This window comes from Ylistrum balloti, unplaced genomic scaffold, assembly GCF_031769215.1.
Source record: "Ylistrum balloti isolate Yb309-2 unplaced genomic scaffold, AGI_CSIRO_Ybal_v1 Utg369956, whole genome shotgun sequence".
Lineage (NCBI taxonomy): Eukaryota > Metazoa > Mollusca > Bivalvia > Pectinida > Pectinidae > Ylistrum > Ylistrum balloti.
The window spans coordinates 531,358-558,840 of NW_026782056.1; the positions used below are offsets into that span (position 1 = coordinate 531,358).

Below are 27,483 nucleotides of genomic sequence, written 5' to 3' on the forward strand. Positions count from 1 at the left end.
TTCTTTTACACTTGTTAGGTGGCGAGGCCGTGTAGGGAAGACTGTGTCCTATCAATCATCTCAAGGTTTCACAAGAGGATTCCTATATACTGCATTGATATCCCTAGGTGTTCTTCATCAATCAGGCCTATGTCTGGTCACCACGAGATATACCATGGTCAAAACTAATACTCACAAGCAGACAGAATGGCGTCTGTGGAAAGTGATGTAAGTGATGGAAGATAATTCTAACTGCCTTTTGATGAACATGTATTTAGTTACTTGATAAGTGTTTAAAAATAAAATCATCATTAGTAAACAAATAAAGTCTTTCTGGTGCATTTTCTGTATACGTCTCCATATCAATGCGCACGAGGCTGTATTGCCTAGATACATATGTATATTACACTGGACAGACCAATATCACACAGACGGAAAGTAGATAGAGAATTCAAACGATCTGCTGGAAAACCAACCACCGTTGTTGAGTCAACGCCTAGTAACAGCGAGAATTATGGAGACTGTTACCAGCCAACGACCTGAATTTATACAGTTTCCAAAATAAACATCTTTCGGAATTTACATGTGTTCTTTCTTTCGTTTAAGCTTATATGGTTGAATTTGCACACCATTTCCTATACCGACTATTTAATACACACCTGGCCTTATACACTAACGGAATAATGTTCGTCTTCCCACTAAACTACGATATCATGTTTAATCTTGTGTACCGGGGACGTTATATACACAATTTAACTTGACGATTCGACGATCTTTACTCGGGAGGTTTGTCGGCCAGGATGCTGAGAGAATGTCTCTACTATGCCCTTATGGTTGTGTTCAAAGTTTAAACACTTCAGCCCATTTGTTTTGGTTAGCATAACCTCTTGTATGTTGTGCACTGTAGAAGTAAAAACAATAATTATAAAAATGTTAACGGAATCTTAATTCAAATTTATTCAAAGTAACTTGTCCAAATTAAATAGATTTACATGGTGACTCCTAATTGAAAGTACAATAATACCTGGTGTTCTGAAAGGCTAAGCGTCTTCAGCGTCATCAACGAAACCAGCGTGACAATTTTATCCAGGTAAGTAAAGGTATCAGGAAAGGTCGGCAGGACCATTGTAAACAAGAACGGTACTATCAGGTATACTAACGACCAATTTCATCAAGAATGAAATATTCCCCTATGAGATAATCATGACGACTTTATAACTTCCTCATTTTCTTCATCAACCTGCATCTCGCGAAAACTTGAATTGTGAGAGTATTTGTGAGCTGTAGACATCTTGCACGAGACTCGAAATACTACAAGAACACACTATCTCAAACTGGTTCTTGTTTTTTTCCCTTTTTTGTTTTGTTTTATTTGTGAGATAAACTCCAACAAAGTACGTATCGGGTACATTGTAGACAAAAGCTGCATTAGGTCATTCTGTGGTTACTTTTATCTCTGATTATTATTTTGTCAGATTGTGTGCGTTGATTTTGAAATAAGCCATGTTAGTATAAATGTGAGCAGGTGGTGACGTGTGCACTGCTATACAGTACAAATATTTCCTGATCAATATAAGTTTATAAATACATTCTTGCTACAAAGTACATCTGCAAGAGTGTGACTAGAGTACTACGCGAACGGGTTATGTAGTCATGCATGACAGCTATTTGTTTGGCATCGGTTGAAGGAAATGATTATCTCTTCTTCCCTACCGCATACACACTTATTAAGTATACAATCGCACTGGAAATTGTACCAATATCTACTTTAAACACAATTATACTGTAGCTGCACGTGGTCGACCGATACTGATTCACGTGCTGCGCGTACTTTGAGCAATGTGGTTAGATATTTCACCTCGTTCTGTTACATTTAAATCTGCAACACATCAAACGCAAGGCTGAAAGAAGAGCACCTGTTCGTTGCAGATTGAAATCGTTACAACAAAAAGTTCCCTTGCACTTTTGAACTGAAATGTACAATGAAGGCGGTACATTTTTTTTCTTTAGAAGCGAAACCTCCCTCCTCATAAAAACGTTTTATATATTGATTTAGTACTAAACCAGGAACCCCTAGTGTGTAGTTAATATACATGCTAACTAGGTTTATTACTTTTCCTATGCGTGCTAGGTTTGTATTTAATAAAATAGATATTTGACATTTTATTACACCAAAACTCTTTGTTGCCAATTAAGATGACTGAAGATATTAATGCCACATACAGTTTAAGGCCGATTCTACTATTTCCGGTCATTTACAGAATTTCTCGGGCCTTCGTCCTAAAACGAATTATGCTGTTTAAAATTTGAAATGAAAGTAAAAATTGAAACACTCTGAGAGAGATGTAAAAGCTGATAATTCGTTCTCTGTAATCACTATCGGATATTTCGGCTTGAACATATCCAGGTTTGCTTGATAACTAGACCTTAGAATGATACAATATTTTACGAAATACTCGCCAGTCATGCTTCTCTTTGTATCATCGATTCATTATAAGGATACCGACCTCCATTGATCATATTGGATTTTATTCTTTGGTGATGTTATTGTTCTAAATGAAACTTGTAGATCTATAGACTAACAAAGCTGCTGTCGGCGATGAAACGGTAGACGCTTAATACTAGTGCTTTTCTTCTTGAATTGTCTTCAATAATCATTGTGAAAATTATATATTTGTTGTCATTTTTCTGTTTCAATAAAGCTGTGTTAACATGTCGATATTCTCTTGTCGTCATTGAAATAATCCCACTTCATACTTTCGGATAAGTCAGCGATTCTTGTTGAATGATTTAAATTAAATCTTCTGCCAGTCATTTTCACCAAACAAGGTTGTCATGTTATCACAACTTAAAGATTTTTTTGTGTAAACATTCCTTCCGTCACTTGTCATCGTAGATTACTATCATTGCATTTTTCGTGACGTAACTTCTTTTATAAGTAACGCACAAAACCTCCTGACTGATGTCAATATCCGGACATCTTAAATATCTACATCATGCTACTTTACGTAAAGTTTTATAGTAAGTATATATTGGGATTATTTTCATATCGTGTGACAGAGTATAATATTTTTTAAAAGAATGGTTCCTTATCCTTCTCAACATAAACCACAGAGACCTCTCTACTTGTCAGTACGAACTGTATGTGCTAAGGGTGGTAACTCCCAGTTGCTAATCGCAGAATATTCGATTTTTACGATTTCACAATGGATAGACTTCGAAAAAGACCCGAACAAAATCCATAATTTGAAATGAAACACTTTACCCCATGAACAAATCTAAAAATCAAAATCACTTATGGTTTGTCGTGTGATATACAAATATGTCCGATAATTAACAGTAGAACTATATCGATATATAAATATGTCAACCAGAAATAACATGCTATATTGTTGCAATCAGTGTGTCTTGGTTTGTCCTGAGCTCCAAACAGGTATGTAATCATTTAAAACACTGATATAAGAATGAGAATGAAAATATTGTCTTACTCGGAAACGTACTTAAATAACATTTTCAAACGAGTAATATGTTAAAATGTAATTCTCGAAATACAAATGTATAATTATTAACAAGTAAGTTAATGAGTATTTTATTTCTTCCATGTTTGTTGAGTTTTTATTGCTTTTTTAAAAGTCTATCGTATGCTGTTAGTGTTGACTGTCATTTTGGTTTTTATTCCAGCGTAAGAGCGCTCTAGCACTTCCATCAATGTCAACACACGTCAACATGGATTATTAATACAATTTAAGATAACTTGTTTAACGATATTGTTCTAAACTAGACAGTAATTTGTAGATGCTATTTGTATAGCTATGTTTATGATTGGTAGATGTTTGTATTTAGAAACTGTATGTTTATAAGGAGAAATTTAAAAAAAAATAAGTCTTTGCATCATTTACTGACATTTAAAAACATTTATTTATATGAAAATATGAGTTTTCTGTGACTGTTTTGGTGTTACTTGTCATATGTCAGAAATAAAAACAATTTATTTCCCATCTTTATTTTTATTTTTTATCAGTGTAACTATAAAATGGATATGAAATTGTTTATATATTATACATTATACTACGTTTGTTTTGTGGGGTTGACTTGGGGAACCCCTGGTAGTATTCCGCTATTACAGACGAGGCGCTCACAACAACCGTTCGGATCCTTTTCTAGGTGACACTCGGAAGGCGTTGAGGTCCATCGTGGGCATCTATTGGTTACAAGACGAGAGGGATAAGTATCAAATCCACAAAAATTAAATGGTGGTTAATCAATCCATCAAACTATCATGCTAATGTTGTTTAACTTGTCTTCAACTATTAATGAAAATTAACTTTGCAGTATTACACAAATACTCAAAAGATGATAAACCATGGTTTTACATTAACGCGAAAACACAAAGTTTCTGTCCACGTTCTATAGTACGGACAAGCGAATTGTCAAATTTTCGAGGCAACTTGCCCCTTTATCAAGACACAAATATTACATGAATTACATCACCTACACAGAACATAAAACAAATACATAGTTATCAATTTAGATCGAGAGCGGTTGTGTAAATTATGGTGTCGCGATAATGCCTTCGACCGATGGAAGCCGGAGGCCCTTTATAGCGGATAAAAAACCATCCCAAGTTGTTGTATGGAAGATGGTGATTAAAATACAAAAAAATGTTTTATATCAATCTCGGAATGTTTTGCACTGTAGACACTAAGCGCATATATGATTGCATGTCACACTCCGTGGAAAGTAGTCTACCGGTACATCTCGGCCACATTGCATTGTTTTATTATAAATAATCATAATTTATTGTAAAAAGTTGTAAACTGTATATGCAGTTACAATAAAAAGTGATTTGATGAAAAAAAACACCAGTTAAATGCTCTCTCTCTCTCTCTCTCTCTCTCTCTCTCTCTCTCTCTCTCTATATATATATATATATATATATATATATATATGTGTGTGTGTGTGTGTGTTTTCTTATACAAGTAAACTTTATTTTCCGGTCATGCACAACATGTTTATTATGTCTTCAAATCATTACAACTCGCGGTGATATTTTATATTTTGATATGTCTCGAGCTAGGAAATGCATCTCTTTAATAGAAATCTTATTTGCATCATGCGATTGGTTATCGATCTGATGTTTCTTTATTGTACTGGCTCACCAGCTAAAACATGGTTATATATCGAGAGAATAACTTTGAACTGTACTTATTTCTGAAGGTATTGAAGTGTGATTTGATTAAATCATACTTACATATCTGTGCACACGACTGTGTTCCTTATGTTGTCCAGACATGTACATCTGACATCACATCCATCTGTATAGGTCTCAGTGAGGTTAAGATATTGGGTCTTGTATTGACAGAATCCTGTTACAAAATAAGTAAATTCCGTCTTATGTCTGCGTCTTTAAAAATAATGACATCAAAGGAGGCTGCTTCATGATTTCCAGACACACATAGAAACTATCTTAAGTTCTTGCAATATATATCTATGACATCAATAATAACAAATGGATAAATAAACACCATTAGTGTTACATTGGCGATATGTAAGTAGAGTTGGAGAAGACGGCCATAAGTAGGAAGTGGTGACAAAGCTTCAGATCAAAAGCGTCAATTAAAGGAAGAGAAATGATGTGTAAGTTATCAGAACAAGCTAGATCTCTCTGACGTCAATATACTTTTCTAAAAATCTTGAATGAACGATTTGTCTATGTCTTATAAGGTACTTCTGTGTTATATTGAGAACGTTTGTCGAAACAACATGATTTAAATTGTTTTGAAATGACTACGAAAAAACAGCACGATGAGTTTACGGCTAAACCTATGTAGGCAAATGTAGTGTTATTGATGACCTCGACTTGTACAGTATCGTTACAGTGCCTAAAGATTTGACTATAAGCATGGTATCAATACTTTATATTAGTGATTAGAAATATATCATTTCCATTAGAGATGCTGCTACATCGATCTTAAAATCAAAACCAACCACAACCCAACGTAAACCAGTTTTGAGTATAAAATGCCGATAAGAGCAGATTGAGGTTGTTGCGCTGGAGTCCAAGGGAGGACCTCAAGTGAGAAAATCAAGATTATTTATATTGAAATTGATAACGAACTCCAATAAATATCATTATATGATAATACTATTTACCAATACAAGCATGATCGACGCAAACGCATGTAAACTATTGCACGATATTTTTATCAGACAAACGAACGACTAACGCCATAACACCAGATGCATCTTACACGTATGTTTGAGGGAAACAAGGAAAACTGACTTACCAGGCTTGTCCGAAGGAGGTCCCTCGTATGTATGTGACAAAAGCTGTGAGGCGGCAGTTAAGTTTCCGGATGTTGGAGCAAGATTCGATTGTTTTGAAGGAGCAAACGGTTGTGTTACAGCTGTGTTGAAGAAAGACGGACATAAATAAATACGATGTTTTCTACCAAATAGACTTTGTGTACAGACGGATAAGAACTGTGATGTGGTATAAAATTCGAAACGAGGAAACAAATATCTGCTGGCAGAACATTCCTTTTTAAAGCGATTTCTGAACTCAGTCGTGAAATTAGTTAGACGGTTAGACAACCGTCAAAAATATTTATACTGCAAGGATACTACAGCAATGGCGAAATTAAACAAAATACATTTTTCACTGCAGATTTAGAATGAATACAGTAGAGCCAAATACTAAGATAGACCACATCATAGGGCTGTGCTTTTAGCGCTCATCAGTGATGCTAAGTACTTGCATTGTTGAAACCAATGAAGCGACACAGGAAAATCTGTGTAGGTCTCATAATATAAAAACTACATAAAGCAGATAATTGGAAGCCCTATCTCTAAATTCAGTCGATTACATATTTTTCGATAAGATATTTAAAAAAGTGAAGATCCGTTTATTCTGAAACATGTTACCACATGGATGAATGAAAACTTTGCATACAGGTTACGGCAAATCTCAGGGACTACAAGTCCAGCACTGTTCACTAAACAACAGTAATATAACACCTTTCAATACAAACTAAATGGAAGATGTCATCATTTAACTTTTTTATATAAAGTCCAAGTTTTGTAAAATCACAAAAGTTTTAAAATATCGTTCTTGTGTTCAGTGAATTCCCCGTACCAAATTATGTAAAACATACATTTACTAATCCCTTTAAGATTGTGTCTGAACTTTAAAATCGGTGATAATGAACAATTTCATGTTTGGAAGTATATTTGCTGGTAGTGGAATACCAAACAGGACACTACTGTCTCATCTCTTGGCCTACATAGCTTTGGTTCCATTTGAGGTTGGATTTTTTGCATGAAAAAAGAAAGTGCGTTATAGGGTTTTCTTAACGGAAGCAGATAATGTCAGAAAGGAAGATTTGTTGACAATTTCACACAAAAAGGAACGTGGCAACAAAGGAAATGTTTTATATTTCAACAAAGAAAGAAAATGATAGGTCAACCAATACGGAACCGCGTTATTCATTCCAGTAAACGGAAGGGGATGATAAGGAATGACACTTACAATGAATATATATTCAAATATAAGATGTAAACATACCGGTACCAGTAGTATTCCCGGATCCAGGAACACTTGATGGTCGCACGGGAGCTGTGAGACAAATAATACAGTCGTACAGTACATGTATATACATAATTAAAACACAATGATTCTATTTATCGATAACTTGACATTCATATTTATTCAGAGATAAAGGATGGTAATAAAAATAACAACATTCTATGGTTTTCATGACGATCTCAATTTCCTTTATAAATAAAATTGTATTCCACTATATATTAAGCAATTTGCTGTCGACATACAGAAGGACTTCCACTCGTTGCAAACGCTCTTACGTTGGAACCTATTCTATTTTCTTCCATGATAAAAAGTTTAATGTGTCTAATGATAGTTAATGTTAAGTGTCATTTGGAGACATACTATGTAATTCCACAAAGGAATTTGTATACTTTTATGCTACATACCTCCACATAAGCTGCAAAACGATTTACAGTTTTCCCTGGCGAAGCCTTCATAAGTTGTACACAAATCCTCTCCGTATTCCTTACAAAGAGGATCCTTGTCTGCGCAAGCCTCTAGTTTACCTGATGAATCAAATTTATTTGTAACAACACTTGAACTTTGAACACTTTCCTCTTATTCATCAATCGCTTACCTAGATTTATTTTACAACGACACTAACAGGGACAACTTTCGCCCTGGTGCATAATTAACGTAATGATTTCATTTTATCTATTGTGAATTTCCATGTCTGGATGTGCTTGTTCCCAGCATCACGATTTTCGTTCAAGATGTCGGCAATCTGCAGGGACAATCATAGCAAAGTTTGGAGTGATGCAAGTTGATGAAAACTATGAGTATTTTTTATGAATGATCTCAGTGAGAAATATTTTATTTCTTTGTGTAATATGAAGGTGGACATGTTTTATGCTCGTTAGTAAACCTAATTGTTCTGCTGTTGTTGCTAACACGGATTAATAAAGATTTACATCGCGGGTGTAGTCGATAAAGCAGAAGACGTTTATCCTTCCGAACACCTGGTCGTATTGTCCTTGCCTTATTTAGGATTAAGTTTGATATTGTCTATCAAATTTATATCAGTTTCACAAATACATCCAACAAATAGTTATTAAATTGAAGAGTGATATTACATAACACTGCGACAGACTGGAACAATAAAATTTAGAATACAGGTTTGTATAGATAAAGAAATGAAAAGGAAACACTGCAATCAGCCGTTACTAATGAGCGACAAATTCTTAATAATATGTCGAGATAAATTCAAATGTCCCCATAAAATGAGGCAGGCACAAACCCAAACAGTCCAGACGCGCACAATCCTGTGTCTGATCAAAACACTTGACCGAATTCTGAATCACGATTTGTATATCAAAAAGTAAATGAAAGGAAAAAAGACGTCCAGTACCGGTAACGAAAATTAACACAAAAACTCTTATCTGAATCCAGTATATGAGAACTTCTAGGAAATTAGTATTTAGAAGTAAATAGTCATTTATAGTCGAAAGTGAGTTAAGGAGGAACTGTCCTTGAATGTTATAAACGAGGACAGTGGAGGAAGAAGCGAGTACATTCCCTTACAGGATGATCACAATTACTGGCAGGGGTGTTAACTACATATGTAGATGAAAATTAATAGAATCTGATTTCAAATAACTAGCAGATTTTATAACGCTAAGGACGTCATTGTGGGAAACCGACAAGAGCGATATACATTTAGACATACATTTAGTGAGGGACTGGTGTCATACTGGTAGAGTTACATCAAAAAGTCTATAGTCTCGAAGAGAATAATGATAATGTTATTATTTATAAAAGGCTGTTGTTGAAAATCCTAAAAAAATGTTTGATGCAAATGTCTTGGTTTCATATTCAATTTGATATGATCAATATTATATTCTATTTCACCGACATATGACAAAATGAATAAACACTCCAATGTCAGGTAACCAGGTTAAGACGTTCATGATTAATCTTCCCAATGTCATGTTACCGGGTTAAACATGTTTGATTAACCCTCTTAAGGTCATGTTACCTTTGACAAACTATGCCAATCGCTCTATTAGATATAAACAGCCTCTAATAAATTTACCAATTACATTCCTTAGAGCCTTGATTAGGACAACTAACGTAAGGAAGCACTAAAACATAGAATTCAGTGCGAAACCACGCTTAATACATAAAACATCTTCATGTTACCTGGACAATATCCACAACGGAGAGCACAGTTACGTCTCGCCCAGGCTTCATAATCACCGAAACATGAGCTATCTGGGAAGTAATCACAGTCGGTTCTGATGTTTCTGCAGTCAGTTAATAAACCTGAAAACGATACATATAGTATCATATTAAGCTTGAACTTACGTTGATGAATTAAAACATCTCCAGTAGAACACGGAAATAAAGTTATCTGTTCAGAGCATCAACATTGTTAAATATCATACGTATTTTATTGGTCTCTTTTGGGGACAGAAAATATCAAAGACAATGTATAACGTACAATTGAAAATTCAAAACACTTACTCTGCATGATGGGATCTAGAGTGGTGCTAGGAGCTTGAGTGGTTGGTGGAGCAATAGGATCTATAAAATACACCAACATGAAATAAGTATTTTGTACAAAGGAACAAATTAAGAATCAAATGCATTAGAATCAAGTGACATAATAAACTGCATCAAACAGCTATTTCGTCCCTCTGTGACTCGTCGTTGCTGAACAAACAACATTTGTCTAGATAAGTTAGCCGTTCTGTAAAAAATAGACACCATGGCTTATGGCGAAAAGAAAAACTGAAAATAACAGAATATGTTGGCAGAAATCATTTCAAATCTATAATCATCATAATTTTTCAGTTGCTTACTATTGCAATCTCTTAATCTACTCCAACCGTTAGAAAGAACAGAAATAAAATGAAATAATGAAAATGCAAATCATATGTCACAAAGGATTAACTTAGTAATGAACATACTTACTGTCACACAGTTTACAGAAAGCTCGGCAGTTGTCCTCTCTGAAAATCTTAAAGATGGGATTGGTACACAAGTCATCGTTGTACTCATTACAATTTGACAAGGTGTCCTGACATGGAGGAGGTGTTGTAGGGGCTGTAACATTCACAAAAAAAGTTCATTGACTACGATCAGAAGTATGAGATACAAAGCGCAATAGGTATGACCAATAAGTCAGACAAAACGTATTGAGCATGATCAGAAGTAAAACAATTGAATATGATCAGACGGCAGACAAGGCTTATTGTGTATGATTAGAAGTAAGACAGACTAATTGAATATGATCAGACGGCAGACAAGGCTTATTGTGTATGATTAGAAGTAAAACAATTGAATATGATGCAGACAAGGCTTATTGTGTATGATTAGAAGTAAAACAATTGAATATGAGACAAGGCTTATTGTGTATGATTAGAAGTAAGACAGACTAATTGAATATGATCAGACGGCAGACAAGGCTTATTGTGTATGATTAGAAGTAAAACAATTGAATATGATCAGACGGCAGACAAGGCTTATTGTGTATGATTAGAAGTAAGACAGACTAATTGAATATGATCAGACGGCAGACAAGGCTTATTGTGTATGATTAGAAGTAAGACAGACTAATTGAATATGATCAGACGGCAGACAAGGCTTATTGTGTATGATTAGAAGACAGACTATTGTGTATATGATAAAACAATTGAATATGATCAGACGGCAGACAAGGCTTATTGTGTATGATTAGAAGTAAAACAATTGAATATGATCAGACGGCAGACAAGGCTTATTGTGTATGATTAGAAGTAAGACAGACTAAAACAATTGAATATGATCAGACGGCAGACAAGGCTTATTGTGTATGATTAGAAGTAAGACAGACTAATTGAATATGATCAGACGGCAGACAAGGCTTATTGTGTATGATTAGAAGTAAAACAATTGAATATGATCAGACGGCAGACAAGGCTTATTGTGTATGATTAGAAGTAAAACAATTGAATATGATCAGACGGCAGACAAGGCTTATTGTGTATGATTAGAAGTAAAACAATTGAATATGATCAGACGGCAGACAAGGCTTATTGTGTATGATTAGAAGTAAAACAATTGAATATGAAGACAAGGCTTATTGTGTAATTGAATATGAATCATGATCAGACGGCAGACAAGGCTTATTGTGTATGATTAGAAGTAAAACAATTGAATATGAAGACAGACAAGGCTTATTGTGTATGATTAGAAGTAAGACAGACTAATTGAATATGATCAGACGGCAGACAAGGCTTATTGTGTATGATTAGAAGTAAGACAGACTAACCTTATCGAGTTTGATCAGAAGGAAGACAGACAAAACGTAATGAGTATGCTCAGAAAACAGACAAAACATATTGAGTGCAATTAGAAATAAGACAACTAAGCTTATGGTGTATAATACATACATAAACCCTTGTTCGCATCACTGAAACAAATACCACCCAATACGCATTAGGGTAATTATACAAATGCCAAAAAATAAGCTGATGGGCGATTGTTTACCTATTTAAAGTGCCATATTGAACCATATTGAAGGAGACAATATTTTGTTAAATATATCAAAGTAGGTTATTTCAAGTTGTCAGAGATGATTTGTGACAGGAGTTCCTACGTTTTTAATTTAGAAAGGAGTTCTAGATAGCTTACTCTGTGAGATCATTCGTAAGTTGTGATTACTTATCTAAATATATTGTTGATGTAACAATGGTTTGTTTACATTCAGTGCTTAATTGTTTACACGAGTTCGAATTCATTGTTGGTGGGGAGAGGGGTTCATTCGGTATTTTTAAGAAAAATTCTTACCTCCGCAGAATCCACAGAATTTGCGACATCGAACTTCAGCCCAGGGTCTGTATGGCCCCTCGACACACACTTTATCGAAACCGTATTGTCGACAATTTGATAATTTGTCTTCACAGACTAAAACAAATCATCAAATATACAATGAAATAATATTAAAGTTGGAAATGAATGCATAAAATTAATTAATAACTAGGTATATCGGGTATAATAACAGTCACGGGAAAAAATGACATTTCAGCACCAAAATCAGAAATCTTTCCAAAGTAACAATGTATTTGTCCACTTGGCAATGATTCTTCATTTGGAAAATAAAAATCAACCGAATCACCTACTTACCTTCCGTGACACCTGCAATGGTAATGTCAGAAGTGTCATACTAAGATACTTACATGCAAGACGAAACATCTTATTCATTGTAAGAAATAACATATTGCAAAGCCATGATAATAAATTATCCCGACAAAACACATATCATTTCATTTATATTTAAATATCCTGACGCTGTCTGACGTCAGAACTTAATATATTTACTGTAATTATATTTGAATACACACACACGTTATTTAAGGGTAAGTGTAAATGCAAAGTGATCCTGGAATAAAACAGTGTGGGTTCATGTTCCTTTTTGTCCCCAATCGTGTGATTTAATGTATGTTATACATTGTAATTTTAGCCAATGAACCGGCATTCAAACATCCTAAAAGTAAATATTATGTAATTGTCTACAAAAACAGATATTGTCAAGATTCGTCACGTCATACTTGTCACAACCTTCCACAAACGTGCCAGTACTAAGGACCAAAGTGTCAGACAAACTCTATTTTATCACGAGGCTAATTGTTGGAAATTCGAACATTTTAGAAAATAGTCAATCAATTATACAGAAAGTTTGACAGATGATAAACTTAATTAAGATAGGAGAGAGTGAGAAAAGGAGATAAGATAAACGAAAATATGTAGCAAGCTCAAAATTCATCAAATTCATATTAATCCTTTATCATCAAATGTGGAAATCACAAATACCGGCATTAGTTGTTACAGAGGGGCCAGTTGAAGTAGGTGGTACTGTAACAGGACCAGCTGGTGTCTCAGACGGAGGAACTGTGTCCGGTCCTGAAGAGGGTCCTGTGACTGGTTCTTCTGTTGTTCCTGTCGCAGGTTGTTCTGTGCTTCCTGTGGCTGGTACTTCGGTTGATCCTGTCGGGAGTTGTTCTGTACTTCCTGTAGCTACGACTTCAGTTGAAACCAAACCAGGTTGTTCTGTTGTTACATTAACTGGCACTAATACAATTTATAAGAAAAAAAATCTATAGAAAATATCGCAAAAAAACATTAGTTCGATTTACGTTATGAATTTTTATGATTGGGCATTTAAGTTCTGTAAGCACATCTTCATAATCAAAAGTTATAGGGAGTGAACTGCATATGAAATAAGCAATCCAATACACACATTGATAACTAAAATTGAAGAAAGATATATGACTCACCACTGGAAACTGATGGTGTTGGTACACCAGAATCTGTTGTCAAATCAGGTCCATTTGAAGGTGTTGGTACGCCTGAATCTGTTGTCACGTCTGGAACTGATGGTGTTGGTACGCCTGAATCCGTTGTCACGTCTGGAACTAGTGGTGTTGGTAGGCCTGAATCTGTTGTCATGACTGGCCCATTTGAAGGTGTTGGTACGCCTGAATCTGTTGTCAAATCAGGTCCATTTGAAGGTGTTGGTACGCCTGAATCTGTTGTCAAATCAGGTCCATTTGAAGGTGTTGGTACGCCTGAATCTGTTGTCACGTCTGGAACTGATGGTGTTGGTACGCCTGAATCTGTTGTCCCACTAGGCATTATTGAAGGCGTTGGTATGCCTGAATCTGTTGTCATGATTGGACCTGATGGTGTTGGTACGCCTGAATCTGTTGTCACATCTGGCCCATTTGAAGGTGCAGATACGCCTGAATCCGTTGTCATTTCAGGTCCATTTGAAGGTGTTGGTACGCCTGAATTTGTTGTCACTTCTGGTCCATTTGAAGGTGAAGATACACCAGAATTGGTTGTCATTTCTGGTCCGTTAGAAGGTGCAGATACGCCCGAATCCGTTGTCACTTCAGGTCCATTTGAAGGTGTTGGTACGCCTGAATCCGTTGTCACTTCTGGTCCATTTGAAGGTGAAGATACACCAGAATTGGTTGTCATTTCAGGTCCGTTAGAAGGTGTTGGTACGCCTGAATCCGTTGTCATTTCAGGTCCGTTAGAAGGTGCAGATACGCCAGAATCCGTTGTCACTTCAGGTCCATTTGAAGGTGCAGATACGCCTGAATCCGTTGTCATTTCTGGTCCTTTTGAAGGTGAAGATACGCCTGAATCTGTTGTCACTTCAGGTCCATTTGAAGGTGCAGATACGCCTGAATCCGTTGTAATTTCAGGTCCATTTGAAGGTGCAGGTGTTGATAACCCAGAATCTGTTGTGTTTTCTGAACCGCTGGGTGACTCGGTTGTAACGTTATCAGTTGACGGAGCCATTTCGGTAGAGGTGGGACCCATTTCTGTTGTAGTTGGGGTTTCAGGGGGAGATTCGGTTGAGGTTGCTGGTGGAGCCTCGGTAGAAGTTGTCGTTGGAGGGGCAGGCCCTTTTTCGGTGGTAGTTTTTACTGGTCTGACTGGAAACGCTAAAACATTTTAAACATATCGTTAATAATCAGACTTCAAACAGCAGACAACAACATTTAAATACGAACGTTGGAGGAGGTCTGCTGTCTGTGATAAATTTAATATCATCTGATTATATCATTGCTTGTTAAAAGGAATATTTCATTTCTAGTTTTGAATTTGAATTCATCCTAAATTTGTATCAAAAGGTGCTATTCACTTGTATGTTTTTTATGTGTTTTGTATGTGGTTTAGAAAACTTGCGGTTTCTGGCGTAAATATTACCCGTTCATTATAACACTCAATCAAATTAAAAGATGTTCTTCGCTTTACCTGGTTCAACTATTTCCGCGCCAGTTCCCTCATTTTCGGGGGAGGGAAGTGCTGGAGGGGGTTCCAGAGTAGTAGGCGCCTTCGTGGATGGAGGACTCTCCGTGCTGGTCTGGGTGGTAGGGGGTTTCTCTGTCATAAAGCCATTTGGTTCTGCTCCTGTACCGGCTTGCCTCTTCAACGCTTGATTCAATTGATGATAAAGTTATAACTATTTTATAATATTATACACGGGCAGAGCGTCAACGATTACTAATACATGAATATTTTTAGTATAAAGTATATGAAAAAAATAAGAAATACCGCCATGCTATTCAAAAATAAAACATTCTTTTTCTATAAAGGTTACATACCTACGTTTATAACCATTGAACGTACTAATTAATGTATAATCCTATATAAACATGCTTCACGAATTAGTAAGAAAATAAAAAAAAAAAAAAATGAAATATCCTTACTCGTGACTGCTTCACCTAATTTTATTTTAATTAAATAGATTTATTTTTATCATTAAAAATTCATATAGAAATTATTTCAAAAATAAACTTCAAGATATTTTAAATAGCATCGAACGATCGAGCGAATATCACATGGGGTAAGTGTGGTGTTTGTACATTGAATTCGACAAAGACGATTGTCCTTAGTCACCATACAGAGTTCATCACTTCAGACCCGTATCATCTGTGACTTTTAAGTACGGAGCACTATTTCTTGTTCTGTTTTACAAGTGCACAGTTTCTATCTTTCAATTTTATTGAGAGGTAATATTCACTAAATGCATGTATCTGATCCGCTCTTTGTATATCGCAGTCACAATTAGGCCTAACACTCATTATTAAAAAGGTTTTTATCACATAAACACTACAACCTTTCCAAATAGTGATATCCAGTGGGATTTAATATATCTTAAGTTTACCACATTAAGAATAACTATATTCTGGTCTCATGAAATAAAATCATTAAAAAATAAAATTTGTTACCATTTCTAATATGTAGAGTTGGTAAAAATCGCGGGTATCTAATTTCGCTACTTTCCCAATGATCAAAGACAGCGCGAAATCACATTCGAAGCAATCATTTGACGGATAATCATAACTCAGGAAATGTATGTTTCCTGTATAACCAAATAGCAATGTATTGACATTGACACAAAACTTAATCCTGGTGAATTAGCCCAAACTATAATGACCGCGAAATATTAGCCAACGAAACTGTAAAAAATAAATAAGTAACCCAACATGTACATATTGTTTTGAACATATAGAGTAAACACTTCAAAACACTTCTTAAATATAATCTGAACACTTATATATCTCGCGTTTAAATTTCAGATATACTGTATTGCATTGATCATTTTCTAGGCATGTTAATGTAGTATGGCTTTGTGAGATAGTTTTGTTCTGATTTCATGACTGTTTTAATGTTCTGTATAAGGTTTACTTACATCGCAGAGCAGGAACATTTCTCTTTCCGGGAAGGTTCGGTACGGCGAATCCTGAAAACAAGAAGAAAATGTATTAAACATAACCACTTTGTAAAGAAGGGTTTATCTTTAACCCTAAACAAGGTCTCTTTGAGTGTCATAACTTAAATAATCAATGTTTGCTAACACACACGCGAGCAGCGATTTGATATACATTCTAATTGCTTCAGTTATGACCTCACAAATTCTTGGTGTATTTAATGGGAAGGGAATCTGTTCTTATCATACTGAAATAGCAATACAATCTCCATAGTGGAATATTCGTTTACGGATCATGTGGGATTAATGAAATTAATCTATTTCATAAATTCATTTCGCATAGTATCAGGACAACGAAATAATGAAGCTTTTATTGTAGGTCTGCTAACGTCAGAATAACAAGATCACAGAACGCAAATGAATACTGGCACGTAAGTCTATGTCCGCAAATGAGAGTGGATAGTAAAAGAAACTAATTCGAAGAAAGGTTAAAAGTATCTGTAGGTTATAAGGTATCACCATATAATGATGTAGAGGTTTTAAAAAGAAGTTTTTTGTAGTTGATCAGATGTGAGCGCAATGTGAATGTATTTAAGATGTTAAGTAATGGGTTAGATATTATTGTCCATCTGTATATCGATATAATTAGCGTGTGTCATCACACAAACTGTTCTTTTCTGGAAAATACTTACAATTAATGTATCTATTGGTAGAAGTACACTGGTCATTACAAAACATTCAATGTTGATGTGTACATCAAAAGATTGCCAAATGAATACAAACGTGAATAACATTGAAATAAAATTGATTTGTAAACATCACCGAACAAGCGAGATCAGGTATGCTTTATTAAGATTTCGATACAAATGCTTTTGAAGATGACCCAATTGATTAATGAAGAATTACAAGTAAACACACCAATTAGGCAATATTTCTAATTTTAAAATAAAGCTAAATTTGTTAACGTCAACAAGCAGCAGGTAAAAAGCTTGATATAATGGGTTGTCAAGCAAACAGTTCAAATAAAGCTGGATACATATCGTTCATCAAGCTAGCGAAGTGGATTACATATAAAAAAAGCTCGTTGTACAGGATCAAGAATACTTTTCTAAAACAAAGCTATTCGTATATGGTCAACAAATATATTACAATGCTCACAAGAAAGCCTGAAGAGTAAATACCAGCGATTTGATGATTTGTTACATGTAACTATTGTAGGTATCATTTCTAAGACATATTTTCATCACCACAAGGGGCAATATTTTAAGTATATATATTTGATACTATGTTGACATTTGGTGGAATGTTTGCTAGTAATCAAGGGGCAAATAGCCGAACAGGATAACCTCGTCCTGCGAAGTCACTAAGCATTGCCATGAACCAAGTAAACAGCGCCAACGTCATAACATCAAAAACGTATTGACAGCTTTTTAGCCAATCAGTTCACAACACAACGTTGCTTCACAATATGATAAAAAAAGGACCAGCATCTCAAAGCGGCATCATTTAATAACATAGCTAAGCAGCAGGATCCGAGTCGATCATAAAGATGGATGTTGACCTGGTGCTGATGTTGCTGGGATAGGATTGTTAAAAGACGGCGTTACAGCACCCGTTCCTGAAAACACAATCTATAGGTATCAGTTTCTAACACATGTAATATTTCATTTACGAATTACTTGAATGATCTTTCTAATGCTATCAGAATATATCGGAAATGCCATGGTTACTTTCAGATATAATACGGAGTTTTAGTGATAACAATAAACTTATGACAGTAATTGCATATTTAGTGAAGCGCAAAGCAGACTTACCTATAATTCACAAGCTGCATATCCAGCAATGAGTAGCTTAATCAATAAGTTAGCGGTTACCATGAGAAATGCGCGCGATTACAATTAGAAGCAAAAACCTGTTTGATCTTCCATCACAATACCCGTAAAGGCGTAAAATGACAGAAGTTCTTAATTGACTGAAATAGCGTTTGGATTAATTTTTTTTGTATTTATATAACCGCTCTCAAATAAATAATAATAACATAACACTTATTCAATTAATCAAATTTCAATCATTCATAGACCAAATAACATTCAAATCACACAGTACTTGTAAAATGATATGCATGCCATACAACTGTAAAGAACACCAATACAACTACACCAACGGTACGGCGTAATCCACGAAAATAGCTGTACAAACATACCGACAAACAATACATCTCAGGATATAACAAAAACGTGAAACCATACACTATCTCTACAGCAAAATCAACATCATACAACACTTTAATTATATACATTTCATTACAAGCAACACAAAAGTATATATCGAACTGCAATCACCATAAAAAATCTAAAATTAAATAACCAACAGATATGTTATCAACAAGATAGTATAAACGCTATTAACCAAACAATATAAAGCAAATCAAATCCATTACAGAAATATTGTAGAGCTAACAGTATTAACAAACTCCAACACACAATAGAAAATACAACACTGTAATATTGTGTAGCTTATCATAAAACAAGACTCCATTAAATTATGTAGCAACTTTATTTAGGTAACTATATAAAAAAAAACACCACACAGGCTAAAATAACTTTAAGCCATCAAACCACTTAATAACCTTTAAAAATGTAAATAACAATATCAAAGAATTTAAAACCACTTAAATAAACACTCCGTCACCAAACAAATACATTACTATTTCATCCATAAATTTCTATACAAAATTCCACGCTAAACAATGAAAACTCATGACATTAAGATCAACGATTTACAAACAATGGAAAGCCATACCACTACAACATAAACAGTAGAATATTGTCAGGCACAACTAACGATTTAAAAATATAAAACATACAATATGATATAAATCTACCAGGAAAAGTTATGTACCCAGTACAAAACTATATATTGTAGCTCACCTCCGCTACCGCCACAAAAGCCACAGTGTTTCCTACAGTTATCCATGGCCCATATATGGTACTGAGAGTCTGTACAGGCTGATTGTTCATACTGATCACAGCTGCTGATATTGTCGACACAAGCTGGTGGAGGGGTTGGCACACCTTTCAATAGGACATGTGATATATATGTAGTCTATTGCTGATATATAAAAGTAACCCTTTCTCAGATGGGTCCAAATAATAATAATTATAATGCAAACACTTCCCCAGAATGACACACAATGGACGCCATCGATGATTTGTAGATTCATTGTAGAAAAAAGAAAACAATATCCCAACTGCTATTCAATAACTCCTTTATAACTTAAGGTAAAAAAAGTGATTTTTTTCAAATGTGTTATATTTCTGCTTTAGGTGATCTTCTTGGAATTTGGTGAACTGATAATGATTTGTAAGTGATTCTGAACTCCCCTATTGCTGCAAGGAAACTTTATACGCTTTCCTTTGTCTCCTGTTTCTCTGTGTCATATATTTTGCACCAACGTCCTATGAAATATATTTGAAATGCAAAATGTTTTCAACGGCTGCCTACGAAATCGATTAGGCTAGGGGCCGCTTGTTTTAGGGATAAGAATTCTTGATTATATGTCAATGAAAGTTGAACTGCATAGTCGGTAATGAAACAAAAACAAACTCACCAGCACAGAATCCACAGTAATTCATACAGTTCTCTTTAGCCCAGCCCTTGAAGTTACCCGAACAGGAACTCTGGCCGTATAACCGACAGTCCACCTTGTCCACACATTCTAGACATTGGGAAAATATCATCTGTATTTATCACTATAACCGTTAGAAAAATCGTAAGGCTGATGGTATGAGAATGGCATCAAGTTGTTTATTTGTTATCATTATGTTATGTTGACAAATTTGATACAGAAATAGCTAAACCTTCAGTGTGAAAAATGAAACATTATGACATTCATATATTGTTGTTGACATATTTTAACATATTCATTGTTCAGACTGCCACGTTTCCCTATAATTTTGTCTAATAAGTATTTTTTATTAGGATGTAATATATAAATGTGTTGTAAACACCAATGCCATTAACTTATTATTTTCAATATATTGCTGAGGAACTCTTACGAAATTAAAAAACCTTCTGCGTGTTATAAAGAAAGAAGAAAGTTTTTAAAGATTACCGACGTGTACGGCAAATTCAAAAATTAACTTCAACACATTCGATGTGGACTATATACGGAAATTGATCACGATAAGTAAAACGCACAAAGTTTACACAGTACTTACTTTCGGGTGCGATAGTCGTGGTCATTAAGTCCGCCATTTGAAGTTGCTGAACTGTTGAAAAAAACGATATCATGTTACTCATTCATATTCTGTTCACTTTTCCTTAATTGATTGTGAAGTATTTAAAATGTTATTGTCAAATTATAGCGTCAATATCAGTCGGTGTATTATGTACGTTCAAGAAGTTAGGACAGTATTGTTGTATTTACTGAAAACGTCCGTCAGTAAACAGTTGTACATGTTTTGTTCAAGATTGACCCTGCATGCAAATTCCCGATACCAATTCTAGATAGTTTTTCCTAACAGCTACGGCTAGGTTGTACCATGTACAAACTCGTACATAAAAGTTCTCATACCATGTTTGGCAAATAAAGGAATTTATAAACTGAAGAAAAAAACTTTTCAATGCTTAACACAACCGTACATTTCAACAACAAACATCGAAGTAGATATAAACATCGTCCCCTTTTCATCATGAAATTTAAGGACAAAACAAAATACAAACTGTCTTGTAATGATACAATATTATGAAATAACAAAGCTTGCGTCATCCTGTTTTCAACACCTTCACATAAAACTGGGAATCAAAGAAAACAATAAACGACGCCATCATAAAGCGAGTATGTAAATCACATCTCCCTCTGATTTCAACACTTTTCTTAATATTTTCAATATATCCCTGTACAATTTCAACATTTTCCTCTAAAAGTTCAATATTTCCTTCAACATTTCCCTCTACGTTTTCAGCATTTCCCTCTTCATTTTCAGCATTTTCCTCTACATTCTCAATATTTCCCTTTACTTTTGCAGCAATTCCCTCTAAATTTGCAGCAATTCCCTCGACATGTTAAACATTTCCCTCTTCATTTTCAACATTTCCCTCTACATTTTCAGCATTTTCCTCCACATTTTCAATATTTCCCTCTACTTTCCTTCTTCATTTCAACATTTTCCTCTACGTTTTCAGCAATTTCCTCTACACTTGCAGCAATTCCCTCGACATGATCAACATTTCCCTCTTCATTCTCAGCATTTTCCTCTACATCCTCAATATTTCCCTCTACATTTTCGACATTTTCCTCTACATTCTCAATTTTTCCCTCTACTTTCCTACTTCATTTCAACATTTTCCTCTACGTTTTTAGCAATTTCCTCTGCATTTGCAGCATTTCCCTCAACATTGTCGACATTTTCCTCTACGGTTTAAACATTCCCTTTACATTTGAAACATTTCTTATTGCATTTTTATCGTTGTTCTCTGCAATTTCAACATCTTCATCTGAATTTCCGTAATTTTCTTTGCAACGCCCCTTTTTACATTTGTAACATCTTCCACTACATATGGTCAACACTTATTTCTACATCATCAATGTTGCTCTCTACATTTCTAACATTTACCTCTATATTTTCCTCATTTACCTGTACATTTGCGGCAGAAATAACGACAGTTTTCCTGGGCCCATGTTCCATACTGAGGGTCATTACATACGTTCTGTCCGTACGCCTCACAGTTCTGAAGCTTGTCCACACAAGCTGGCGCGGGTGTGGTCGGGCCTTCAAACAACGATCAATCAACGATGTTAGGTTTGAGATGATTCAAAATTGGCAATGAAATACAACTGTCACTATAAAGACAGACTATTGTGAAAATAACGAATTTGTAATGCAGAAAAAACACACTTTTTTACTTCGAAGTTTTGGTAGAGTCACAAGAATATGATACTTATAGTGCATTAAGTTGAAATGACATATTGCTTACCGTTACAGAATCCACAAAAGTTACGACAATTGTCTTGAGCCCACTTGTCGTATGGAGGTACACATGACTCTTTACCGAATGCCACGCAGTTCGCTTGTTTATCTACGCAATCTGTCATTCAAGCAGTGCATATTTATAGACTTACGTAACTTAACTATTTAGACAAGTTGGAGAAATACAAATTGTGCAGATATATTGCAAAACAAATATCAAACATCAGTAACTTATAACATCGATAACCTCATTCATTTAGCATATCAATCTATTGAGTAAATACTGATACAATAATGTTATATAACATGCTATCAGACTAGATAATTCACCCTAACCAATACACATTACGGAGAATTCAGAATCATTTTATCATTTTTCGAGTCTAGAAATGTACCTTCATGGCTCTGAATTTACTTCCTCCTTCCTCAAAAGTTTCTTTGTTTCTATTTGTTTCTTACATTGTTTCTATTTGTTTCATGCCAACAGCAAATACAACAATAGCCTAATCCCGATTTAATCTCATATTAAGTGTTACAATAGGTTTTGTCAATTATGAAGTGTCTATGTATGGATTGTTGTGAAAACGATGAAAACAACAAAGTAATCAACACCAACGATACATGCAAAGGCACAAACCACATGCATATACATCCTGAAATCGTCGCGACTTTTTACCTTTACTCACCTTTTATGAAAATCCTCTTTTTTGTGTAAAAATCACGTTTGTTTCGACTTGGTTTTCTTTGCGTCACCAATAAAGCGAAAATCCCGAAAGACAATTCACGGGAGATCACCCGGTGATCATGCGCGACACACGAGTCTGATAAAGATCGAGTTTCTAAAAGCGCGGTAAGAAATTTCACATTTAATACAACCACTTGACAAACAGACACATATCCTATCACCACTGTACATAATGACACCATGCTGGCTTATATGGGATTTCTATATTAAGTCTGAGTTCACAGGAAAGCAACATTCCTTGCGAAACCATATCTACAAATAAGACAAGAGTGTAAGTCGCCCAAAGCGTAATAAGCAATGATCGTCAACAGTGTGGCGTTTACCAAATGAAGTACATTATGTATTTTCCTGTTGACAAGTTATTTTATACATTGTAGTGGACCTGAGATTACAATAGGGTGATAAACTTTAACTAAAACAAGATGTAAGAAAAGTATATGACATTGACCTCTAGTCTAGATATCGGTCTTTTTAGAGCAAGTGATAAGAGACACAATGTAGAGGGCAATGTATACATCATTTCCGGTAATGACCTGACCACCGATTTAACACGTATTCAGTTCAATTTACTCTTTTTTTTCATCATGAAATTGCATCATTTTCTGTTAACACTTGTGTTATGAAAATTGTTCATTTAAAATTACTTTTCGGGATTTTCTATCAGTCAAAATAATAGCTTAAGTTACATCCAGTCATTAAGGTGAATTTTGTTATAATTTTGGAAGCATTGAATAACTCGAATTTCTTGGGAACATGTTTCATCAAATAGAGGAATACGATTTCGAATCAAGCAAGGTTTACTGTATATTTATCTACCAAATTTCTGTAAAACCTCATCACGACTTTATCACTTTATTACTTTATTAGTGTCACGAGCATATGTTCAATGTTCCAAAAGATAGCTACTTTACCTTACACAGCTGTTATGCTCGATTATGTCATTACAATTGCTACCCTTTGCTTTCAGGTCCGATACAATGGGACAATCCGTGATTTTTATTTCATTTTAAAATATTTCTTTGGTTTATATAAGAAATTATATGCCATGTCCTATACTAACTTACAGACGATTGGTGATAATGGTAATTCTATACACGACATTTATTTTCTAATTTATTATTATTTTCTTAATACCCTATGTCAATTCAGACGCCACATGCTGTTTAACAGCTTACGCTGATTCACTCAATACTCAAGTAAACTGGGGAAAGTCAGAATTTGTTAGCAAGCAGGAAAGCGAAAGCAGATCATACACCTGTCACCAATATTTTCAATGAAAATGAACTCTAAATATTGAATGATGAGAAAACTGATAGAAGAACTATTAGCATACTTATATCTACTCCGCCACTATTCAGTTGAGGTGCTGGCGTCTGAGTTCCAAAAAACAGCGAAAATCCACCATCGTCTCGTTTGTTGTCGGGAGCAACAGCAAGCGTTCCCGCTAAACACAAAACAGAGATACACAAAAAGGACAACATAATTTGTTCGTCGAAATTGACAGGGATCTACACAGTACACCGCACACTGTAGACCGACCAATGCCGACTACGAAAAAGGACAGGATTTTTAATTCTTCAGTGCCACCACAGCTTACTAGGGCGAGCGATAAGATAAGGAGGCGCCACCTGTCGGATTCCCGAACACAAACCAAACTTTGGTGGCTGTACGATATGACACGGTCATCGCAGACTTGGTGTTCTGATGAATTTAGGCAAAACTGGGGCCATATATTATTTGAAATACGGTTTTAGTCTGTGTACTTAAAATCATATCAATTATTTAGATGGTCGCGCAACCAGAATGATCATAAATAAGCATAGTCACTTCCGAAATATTACAATTCAATGTAGAATTATCATTTGTCATAGAATAAACCATGGTCATAATTTGTTTTCTGAATTTGGAAAAAAATAAAAAAAAAAAAAAACAATCATTGAAATCATCAATTTTGGACAATGAAAGCGAATGAATAGGATTAATCGTGAAGAGAACGAAGGCATTATTGAGTTTAACTATGACAATAACAACAAATTAACGAAAAGTTCAATGATGTACTTGAATATTATTTTTAGAAATATAAAGTAATATTTAAATTATCCCTATAACTAAATTCATTTTTGCGTATATATTCTTATTGACAAAATTTGAGTATAAAGCTTGTTACAAATATGGTATGCGTCTCTTTGAGTATGGATAGATTAATTAGGAAAATATATGGTTTAGATTTTATGAAGTTTTCATCGACAAAAACAGAAACAAAACAAATCAATAAAAAAACTCCCAAAAAAACAGAATCTTCATTTTAGCTTGAGGTCGATATAACGCATTGCTATTTGAATTTTTTTGAGATTTGAAAATTAAAGAATTAACATCTTTAATTCAACAAAGTGAGGACCGAAACCAGATATTTTGGAACACGTGGCCTAACAGTGGTAATGACGTTATCAACCGTCGTACATCGTCGTCTAGTTATCTACTGCACCGAGAAGTCATACTGACTGATTTTAACTTGTTCTTTCATATGTCCTTGATCACTTCACAATTCTACACTTCCATTGATTCCTCGGCTGACTTCTCTCTCAATAAATAATATTCTCATTGATGTACTCTCATTCTTCTTTTAACCATCTCCTTTTCCTTTCTTATGGTCATATGTTTAATTTTTTTCTTTCCTGTGATTCCACTTTTCCATTCCATACCACGTACCCGTCTTATTATTTTGATTCTGCTATTCAAGTCCTGTTTTCGATACATTCTTAACCTGTACTTTCCTGTTTTACTTTTTCATCCTGACCATGCTCTGTATTTTTCGTCACACATTCTTCGATATATAATGCAATTGTATCTGCATTAGTGGAAGCAGTAAAGATATACAAAGAAAAATAATAATACATCACAATACAAAATAATGAACAATCGATATGAACATTTCCAAACTGTGTTCAAGGAAATGACTTGTGAAGGGGTAAGCACTCATTATCATTACTTCTCTATCATCTTGCTTTAAAGCTACTGCCTCCAGCTACCAGAAAATGCATATTTTCATTGTCTTCTTCTCTAGGAAGCTGCGTGATGGACGTGCTCAAAATATCTAAAATCTCTTGACAGCATTCATCTGTTATGCTTACCGATTAAATTTAAAATTTACCCCGCCCTAACTGCTCAACTTATATCCGTTTCCATAATTCCAGTCCTTTCTATCTTCTCTAGATATCCTTCACCATCCAACTCCTCTCCCTCTCTTAATTCATGTCTGTACCCTTTCTACCTCTTGTCCATATCCCTAACTGTTGAACTGTTGATGTCAAACTCATCTGTCACTCCCTTAATCTCAGCCCTATCTACCTCCCCCCCCCCCTCCTTGATGTTCCCTAACTGTCCAACTCATCTCCCTTTCACTCTCGTAGTCTCAGTCCTTTCTACTTCCCCTTGGTGTCCCTAACTGTCCAACTCATCTCCCTCTCACTGTTTTTATCTCAGTCCTATTTATCTTCCCTCCATGTCCCTAACTGTCCAACTCATCTCCCTCTCACTGTTTTAATCTCAGTACTATTTATCTTCCCGCGATGTCCCTAACTGTCCAACTAATCTCTCTCTCACTCTCGTTATCTCAGTCCTATTTATCTTCCCTCGATGTCCCTAACTGTCCATTTCATCTCCCTCTCACTGTTTTAATCTCAGTCCTATTTATCTTCCCTCGGTGTCCCTAACTGTCCAACTCATCTCCCTCTCATTGTTTTTTTCTCAGTCCTATTTATCTCCCCTCGGTGTCCTTAACTGTCCAACTCATCTCCCTCTCACTCTCGTTATCTCAGTCCTATTTATCTTCCCTCGGTGTCCCTAACTGTCCAACTCATCTCCCTCTCACTCTCGTTATCTCATGTCCCTACTGTCCAACTGTCCTAACTGTCCAACTCATCTCCCTCTCACTCTCGTTATCTCAGTCCTATTTATCTTCCCTCGATGTCCCTAA

General features: G+C 35.1%; 1 protein-coding gene across 1 annotated transcript; it reads right to left on the reverse strand.

The window, feature by feature from the left end:
* Positions 1-4,047: 4,047 nt before the first annotated feature.
* Positions 4,048-24,988, reverse strand: LOC132547460 (mucin-5AC-like). The gene is made up of 21 exons (XM_060211216.1): positions 24,841-24,988; positions 22,770-22,880; positions 22,430-22,564; positions 21,011-21,061; positions 20,401-20,508; positions 19,721-19,864; positions 18,352-18,408; positions 16,773-16,823; positions 15,332-15,511; positions 13,840-15,018; positions 13,376-13,612; positions 12,689-12,700; positions 12,353-12,469; positions 10,496-10,627; positions 10,046-10,105; positions 9,722-9,844; positions 7,969-8,088; positions 7,544-7,594; positions 6,267-6,386; positions 5,231-5,345; positions 4,048-4,180 (listed from the first exon to the last, which is right to left on the reverse strand). Exons 1-21 carry the CDS (start codon positions 24,986-24,988, stop codon positions 4,048-4,050), a joined length of 3,384 nt encoding a protein of 1,127 aa, XP_060067199.1.
* Between the last annotated feature and the right edge of the window lie 2,495 nt (positions 24,989-27,483).